The 8,523-nt window shown below is 36.5% G+C and overlaps 1 protein-coding gene and 1 long non-coding RNA gene across 5 annotated transcripts in view; one reads left to right on the plus strand and one right to left on the minus strand.

The window, feature by feature from the left end:
• The window catches only part of LOC120104029 (S-linalool synthase-like), a 47,968-nt gene extending 45,408 nt beyond the window's left edge, over positions 1–2,560 (plus strand). For 2 of the 3 annotated variants that reach the window (XM_039125786.1, XM_039125785.1), the window contains exons 6-12: positions 16–245; positions 458–573; positions 654–746; positions 954–1,169; positions 1,252–1,381; positions 1,482–1,724; positions 1,806–2,560. In XM_039125786.1, coding sequence (XP_038981714.1) covers positions 16–245; positions 458–573; positions 654–746; positions 954–1,169; positions 1,252–1,381; positions 1,482–1,724; positions 1,806–2,387 — 1,610 coding nt within the window. In that variant the 3' untranslated portion in view covers positions 2,388–2,560. The remainder of the gene's footprint in view (positions 1–15; positions 246–457; positions 574–653; positions 747–953; positions 1,170–1,251; positions 1,382–1,481; positions 1,725–1,805) is intronic. The other variant, XM_039125787.1, reaches the window with a different exon arrangement.
• Positions 2,561–4,628: 2,068 nt separating this feature from the next.
• Positions 4,629–8,523, minus strand: LOC120110537. Of its 2 annotated transcripts, none has more exons than XR_005511630.1 (4): positions 8,424–8,523; positions 7,927–8,203; positions 6,141–6,234; positions 4,629–4,840 (listed from the first exon to the last, which is right to left on the minus strand). It is a non-coding gene; the product is annotated as an uncharacterized LOC120110537 (long non-coding RNA). The 2 variants fall into 2 exon arrangements; XR_005511629.1 differs by having other exon boundaries at positions 6,141–6,243.

Below are 8,523 nucleotides of genomic sequence, written 5' to 3' on the forward strand. Positions count from 1 at the left end.
CTTTTGATGTCATAGAGAGGTGTTGCTGGTTTATGCGTGACCCACAAATGCTCCTGCACATAGAAGAGAACTATCAAGACTTCTTGGGAGCTATGTATGCTGTCTACATAGCCACACATTTGATGTTTCCAGAGGAACCAGAATTTGAAAATGCCAAAACTTTCTCCAAGAAAATATTGCAAAAGGGATTGCCAGGCAAAGATGTGAAAGACCATCCTTCGGCTCTTTCTGATCTCCAGGAGGAGGTAACTGAACACCTATTTCTTTTTTGTAAGTTATCTGAATAGTTATATGGTACCTAGATGTTAAAATATATGGTTGGCTGACAATCTAATCCATGTAAATCGTTGAAGTAAATATTTGCCATCTTGGCATCATGTGATTCATGTCGTATGTTTGTGGTTTCAACAACTAGTACTTCAATTTGGTGATTTTTATTGTTTAAATGCCAAAACAGATTGAGCACGAGTTGAAGCATCTGTGGTTAGCACGGATGGATCATCTGGAGCATCGGACATACATAGAAAGAACTAAAGGCTACAATATTTGGATTGGAAAGTCCTCCTCTTGCAGGTATGACGCACACCGGCTAAGTACTAGGGACATATAAACACTATGGTTGGTGACATCAAATGCTTTATTTAAAATTGCAGGCTAACATGCTCGGACGACATTATCCAGCTTGCCATAAAAAATTTCATGACTCGCCAATCAGTCTACAGGACTGAACTCGAGGAGCTAAAGAGGTAGTTCTCAAGATAAAAGCAAATTATATGGCTTTCCTCCTTTTTAAGCGAAGTAATAAACACACTTTTCTTTTCCTTTCCTCTTTATTTTTAGAAGAAAAGTAATGTGTGCTATTTGACAGAATGCTATGGCATTTTTTTTCCTCTTTCACTTTGTTTATTTATTTAATTGATTCTGTACTGTATAATATCAATACATCACACTAGGTGGTCCAAAGATACGGGCCTCGCCAACATGGGCTTCGGACGAGAGAACACATCATATTGTTACTTTGTTGCTGCTACTCCCATTTTCCTTCTCTTAGACTCGGAGGTGCGGAAAATTATCGCTAAAAGTGCAATCTTAGTTACAGTTGCAGATGATTTTTTTGATGAGCACGGTTCATTGGATGAATTACAATGCCTAACTCAAGCAGTACAAAGGTACTAATTAATTACTGCATGAAGGTTGAAGAATTTGCACATTGTTACTTTTTAATATTTCTAATTAAATGAATGGTTACAGGTGGGAAGGAGAAGGCTTATCTGGGCATAGTAAAGTTATTTTTGAGACTCTTGATGACCTCGTATGTGATATTGCATTGAAGATTTTCAACCAACAAGGTCATGATATGAAAACACTTCTTCAAGATTTCGTAAGTTTCTCATGTCCATCATTTAAAAATCGATGTGCATGCTTTCATGTTAGTAACTGTAGTTTGAGCAAGTTCAAATCTATTATTATATATGAAAAAGTGGCGAGAAGCATTCGATGTGTGGTTGACGGAATCTGAGTGGAGTAGAATCAAACATGCACCATCAATTGATGAATACCTTCGAGTAGGCACGCTCTCCATAGCTATACAAGCAATGTATCTCCCCGCATGTTATCTTGCAAGTCCAAAGCACCCACAAAGCTCTTCGGGAACCCGTTATAGCAAAATTACCAAATTGTTAATGCTCTCAACTCGCTTACTGAATGATATTCAAAGCTATGAGGTTATACTACTCCATCACCATAATTTCCATGTCTATTTATCTTATTATTTTTGTTTTTAAATTGATTCAAAATTATTTCAGAAAGAGATGAAAGATGGAAAACTGAACATGGTGCCATTGTACTTGAAAGCGAATCCAGAGGCAAATATTGAAGATTCTATTGCATATATACAGAACAAACTAGAAAGGTTCGAGAAGCAGCTGCTTGAAATTACTATGGTTGATAGCAATGCTGAAGTACCGAAAGAATGGAAACAAATCCATCTATGTGCTTTAAAGGGGTTTCAGATGCTTTTTAACACTTTTAATGCATTCGACTCACCTACCGCGCTACTTCAAGACATTACTATGGCCTTCTACGAGCCATTAGCTATGGACTCTCAAAGAATGCTTCTGCCAACGTTTGTGCTTAATGCTCATGAGTCAATTAAGGAGAATACAGGACGGTTAATGGATGATAGTTCTAAGAAAGAAGTGAAGACTCAAGGTCAGCTTCAAGGAATGAACGGTAAAATAGTTTATAATTCAAGAGCAATTCCTTCCAAAATCAAGCAGTCACTATATTATGTGAGGCCCAAATGTTTGCTTGGATTACGGCGTCCATCTTCTTGCATGTTTTTAGCTGTGCCTCCCAATTCTCCAAGTCCTTTATTGAAAATGTAGGTGGCAGCTTTCAGATGTGCGTGTTGAAGAAATATTTATATCTATGTTGCTATATCTTCTATATTGTTACATTTTTACCAAAAGAGTGCAATGTGTAGTTTTTTATGCACAACATATTGATGATAATATAGAAAATGTAAGTGCAATAAGAATTTATGGTTGTTTTGTCCGTACCCTTAGTCATGTTTATACATACACAAACTATACTTGTATATCTAGGATTTTTGGCCTTCCCCAAGTATCAAAATCTTTAATTAGGCCCCAGCTGCATCATCCCCTAGTCATATATGGGTCATTGACTAAGTCCATTCTGGTACATTTGTAACATCTCATGACCTCACCCAAAAAAGCTATCCAAAATTATTTAGATTTTTGACCTTGCATAAATACCCAAGTTCTTCTGGCACATGACTCAAAATGTACAGCCACATGACTCCTCGTATATTTCATTTAGATTACTTTTATATCTTGTGTAATTATATCCTTAGCCTCCTTAAAGTATGTCTAAGCGTGTTATTGAAATTGATGAATGATTGTGGCCTCAATCCAAGAACTATTGATCTAACAAAAACATCTCAAACATTATTCCTATCTTAAATTTCTTATTCAACTTGATCTAATCCAATTAATATGTCTCAATGCAACCTAACTCAATGAGCCCAACTCTACTCAAGCTCAGCCCAGCTCTACCCGACATGAGACTAGGCTGAATTAGATTAGGGTGGAGAAGTACAAAGATAGAGTTAAGTTAGCATTTGCCCTTAGATCAAATCAACTTGCCTGAGTTACAACCCTCACGAAGAGATGGATAGAAAGGAAAAGGAGTTCTTGAAATAAATATGACCAATGGACACAGTAAAATGCCAAAAGAATGGAAGGAACTCCTTTCGTCATGCTTGAAGGGACTTGGGATGTTATATAACAATTCTAATGCATTCGCTTCACCTGTGGCATTGCGAGAGAACATTAGCATGGTGATTTATGCATCTTTTGGTGATATGTTGAGAGAACACCTATGCCACGTTTTATGTCACATCCTTGTAAATCATGGAAGGAGAGTAGAGGACAGATTTGAATAACGTCCACGAGAAAAAATTGTTGGTGAAAGATCGACGTCGGTTTCAAGGATTGAACTATGACATAGCTTTTGATCCAAGGGCAATGCCTTCTGCAATCAAATATCTCACAAAAAGAAGCCTTCTGAAATCAAACGAACACTAAACTATATGAGCCTCAAAAGTTGCATCGATTAGGGTGCCCCTATTACTACATGGCCCTTTCCAAGCGTTCCTTTATTTCAGTACCTTTGTTTAAGATGTAGGTTCTATGATTCAGGCATGGGCGTGGAAACAGCTGACATACCTAAATCTGTATTGTGGTATCTATTGTTGTTTTCTATCAGAAAAAAGAAATAATTTATTTTACATAGAAGAGAGAATAAAAGTTCTATGAGCGAGGTTCTATGTTGTAGAACACTGGTGCAGTGCAAATTTGGAGGTGTCATCCTAACAAGAAGAGACTGCCCGACTATGACAGTCACTTAAGGTTAGTCATCCGTAGGAGGAGTCAGATAATTCATATAGAAAGATTATGGCCGTTGAAATGGAGCATCTGCGAGTTATATTCCCTGATTAAACCTGTATCCAAATTTTTTTTTTTTTTGATGCATTGTTTTCTCTTGGTTGGGTCCGATACGATTGCCGATGTAATGAATCTTTCATGCAGCATATGATTGAATGGCTCGAGAAAATAAGCAGCATTCAAACACAGAAAAAGGAATGATTGGAGGGCAAGCAGAGCAGCCCATGGCTCAGATGTCCCAGGTCCCAACCGATATTAAGTTGCTTTCGGTTTTCATCTGTTAGTTGCTGGCTTGAAGAGTTTGTCACCACCCGATGGGCCACATTAGCTAGATTTTCTTGTCAAATGGAATTTTATGTGAGGAGATGAAGTCATGGATCGAACTTGAGGCATGATCAACACAAGATAGAAGTGGAAGTAAGCATGCATGTAAGCAGGGTAGTCTAAAAACAATGAAGCAATATGGGGAGCCAACCCTTCTGCACGCAGGGTAATCTGTGTAGATGGATGAATGAAAAATTTTGGAGTGCTTTGAGATATGTGCAGAGCACGATCTAATTCCCAACCCTTCTGCATGCAGGAATGAGGACATTTTTTTTTGGCTTAGCATTGCTTAACCTGTAAACTTCATTCAAGGCAGCGTATTTTAATTTAGTGATGATCCAATGGTGGATTGGTGCGAAGGAAAGTAATTTTTTTAGGTTTTAAGGTAGGTTCTCAAATCTACTTTAGGATGTTCGTAATGCATTTGACATGATCGGGTTCTAAACTTAAACTCAATTTCGAAGGTAAGCACTTGGCTGCAAAGCAGGATTCAAACTTTCATTGCTTCGTTGGACCACACCTGCGTCCTAGAAATAGATGCCAAAAACCTCCGCAATAGATTAAGCCATTTAAGCCAAAAATTTCACAGGTCTTCGGAGCCATCTAGTGGATGTGATGTTGGCTAGAACATGTGGTGCTTGTCCAATCAACCTATTTTGACAATAGAAACATATCAAATTGTTACTTTGGTTTCAGTATTTCTGTGCATTCACAGCGAAGCCTTGGAGTGTTCTGGACTTTTATTTGCTTATTTTATGGTGGAGTATTTTTTGGATATTTGGTTGGACCACAATGAATTTATTTATTTTTTTTGTTTTGAAAAACATACTGTACCGTTTTTTCTTTTTTTATGAATGCATCTCTATGTGCAAACTATGAAAAAAAAGGTAACAAGGATGCAGCAAGAGGTAGAAATGGATATGCGATAAGTAATTAGATGCAACAAATGGATATGCCAACATTTCCAAACAGAAAATGGAAAAGAACAAAGGACCAAGACAGATTTAGCTACGCTAGGAATTTCGCAAAATTCCCTGCTGTCAGCGGAGCAGAATATCCATCAAGGACAACCTAAACATGTTAATAGTGAATTGAACAGCATAGTCAAGCACAAAAAACTCATACTCATTAACCATTCCAAATTAAGGCCTATGAATCAAATATAGAAGTATTCATACTAGAATATAATCAAGTGAAAAATTACCAATATCGAAGATTAAATAAAGGACCAATGGTGCTGTCAATGCGACATTTTACCATCAAAATGGTATCAGTTTTTGTTATGCTGGTCAATACAGTAAAGTGGGTGGATTACTTGTACATTTTTCTTGGCCCTATGTTGCAAATGTTGTCACAAATCCTTGCATCATAATGTGCTTTTAGTTGCTCCAGCCAAATCTTTCAAGGTCTCACTAGGCCAATAAGAGATATTGCCTAAGTAATCAATCCATCTATAAACTTATTTCTCAAGCCACCAGTTATGTATCTTGACGTAGTGCACTTATAAATCTCTTCAAAGCCTACAGTATCATACAAGAGCAAGTAGTGCCTAAGCAGCTTAACAGTTGATTAGAAATGTTTCATCTCAGTTCATTAGACTTGTCGGTGTTTAGGCTAATGCTTTTATGGAGTTAGTTTTTTTTTTTTTTTCTGAAATATTTAGCTCTTTTACATATATATTGACTACACGCACTGTTTATCTATTTCCATATGGAATCTGCTACAATGCTAGTTCTCGTCCAAGGTCAAGCCCTCCTACAAGAAAATATCTCATCTCATATACAGAAATAGAAGTTTGCATGAGCTAATGTCAAACCAATGTCATCCACAAAATCGACTTAAGCAAACCTGAACTGTAGCAAGGCTTTTTGGTTCACGCCAGCTGTCAGAAAGAATGTGGAACCGTCACCTCTCTCAATGGTGAATTCAACAGTTCCCCTCCCTGTTTAGCCTACAAAGTGCATAATGTGTTATGCCTGATGTGAGTGTCAGTAAACATGCAATAGATTCCAGAACTTCAGCCTTTCCACCAAGGCAAAATATATACATTGATCAAAGCAATATATAGCAAAACAAACTGCAAGGAGATTGCGTACATAAGACACTTTAACCTCCCTCCCCTTCTGATGCATAAGACACTTATTTTTATGTTTTCATGTCAAGAGCTGTTTACAATCAATCAATTGATCAATGCAGCTTTCATGCTACTGCAGCAATAGCATCATTAGAATGTAATATGGATTATGAGCCCCAAAAAAAACCACTAGAATATTGACATTGACATTAGCTTTCCAAAGGAAAGACATTGCAAAAACCAAGACTTGCACAATATAATAAAATTCAAGAAGCTAGTCTAAAATAATTTCTATTTGGATAATTCAGCATATTTGTTCCAATTACAAACAAGCCTTGTTGTGGTTGCCTGAAACAATTGTATATCTGATTAATGAATTACAAAACAGAGATAAAGAGACTAGAGATCTCTCAAGATGGACGAATGGATTGATAGACAGATGGATGGATGAATGGAATCATATTTGATATATAGAAATTGTACGAATAGGCACCTCCATTCCTTTGATTGAAGTCTAAATTCCAATATAATGAATATGAAACATCGTGCTATATTTTAAATTCGCCGCTACCTTGAGGAAAATATGGCAAACCACTTTCTTAAATCAGAAAAGCTTTAGAATTATTGGGCTCCAGTTTCATCATACATCCTCGAAAAATAACAATATCCTCGAACATTAACAATACAAACGAAAATAACAATATATTTCCTTGCATCTAGCTAGCAATATGAAGTTGCACCATGATTTTTTTGTCCCTAAGTTTCATGGCCCTCAACAACATTTGGGCACAAAATTAACTTTATCGATATTAAAAGCCAGTCTATATGCCCCACATTAGAATCACAAGCAACCCTTTCTTGACATTTGGCACTATCATCCATCATCAATAACCAGTAATAGAACTTTGCAATGAAAGCAAAAGGAGCAAGAGAAAAATAAGAAGCAGAATTGCCAAAGCAGAACTTCCACCAAATTTGATTTTCATGCCAGTTCCAACACCTTATAGTATAAAAGATGCTTCAAGAGCTTAAATCCGAAACATGCCGTGTCCTACCATTTTTTAAATGAACTTTCTGCCACTTGTTTGTGTTAATGGGTCATAAATCCACATAGGATTTTTTTCGGTAGATAATCCACATAGAATTTGTGAAAACTATTTAGAGCACTTGTGAATTTCACCTATGGCTTTTAAATGCTTATGCATCTGTGTAGTCATTAAATGAATATACCAGTATCAATTAAACCCTCTCTTCTTATTATCCATTTCTCCTTCTTTTTTTTCATTTTCTTTTCAATCTCTAGTAATTTACTTTTCATTATCCTGATGAAACTTGGGTTTTACCCTCCCTAATCTCAAAAAAAGAAAAAAAAGAATATATCAGAATAACTTTCAACATACCTAACAAACAAATGATATTGTACATCAAGTAACTATACCAAGTATTACCACATAGAAGTCAAATTACAGATCCAATAAGTGAATGTCAAGTATTAATCTTGATACCAGGGCAGAAGGGGAAGAGGAGGAGGGAGGAGGTTGAGAGAGAGCTCATTGTCACCTTGGATATTTCAAGTACTGCTCAGGCAATAGAAATGACAAGCCTGGAGCCTATACCATGAAGTGCGCATATTAGACATCCATAAGTTTAAGATGTTACTATAATAGGATGCTTTTGTCATCTCACCCACATTTTCTAGTGTTCACAATATTACATGAAATAATGTTACCTGCAACAACTCCAGTTCCGCAACAGTGTCAAGAGATGAATACAGACCAAAAGATACCTTATCCGGGTCCTTTTCCTTTATAAACACAATGAGGTTCTGCAATCCCCCCTGAAAAATTTACAAAAAAAATAATGTAGTCAATAATAAATCTTCTTTTAACTAGGTTGACCCCCATCTTCTATAACATTACATGGGATCCCAAAATCAAAACAGTAGTAGTGTCAATAAGAAACCAGAAACCAGACAGACGATATTGAGCTCCAGCATCAATTTGTAACCAATTTTTATGAAAAAAACTGCATTTTTTTTCTTTTGACGACTGATGCACCTTTCCATCTAGAAGAGAAGCATACAGCATAGAACCCTTTTCCTTAAATCCTTAAATTCTTTTGATATACTAACCAAGATTGATTCTTGCTCCTCAGTCG

This window comes from Phoenix dactylifera, chromosome 4, assembly GCF_009389715.1.
Source record: "Phoenix dactylifera cultivar Barhee BC4 chromosome 4, palm_55x_up_171113_PBpolish2nd_filt_p, whole genome shotgun sequence".
NCBI classification, from domain to species: Eukaryota; Viridiplantae; Streptophyta; class Magnoliopsida; order Arecales; family Arecaceae; genus Phoenix; species Phoenix dactylifera.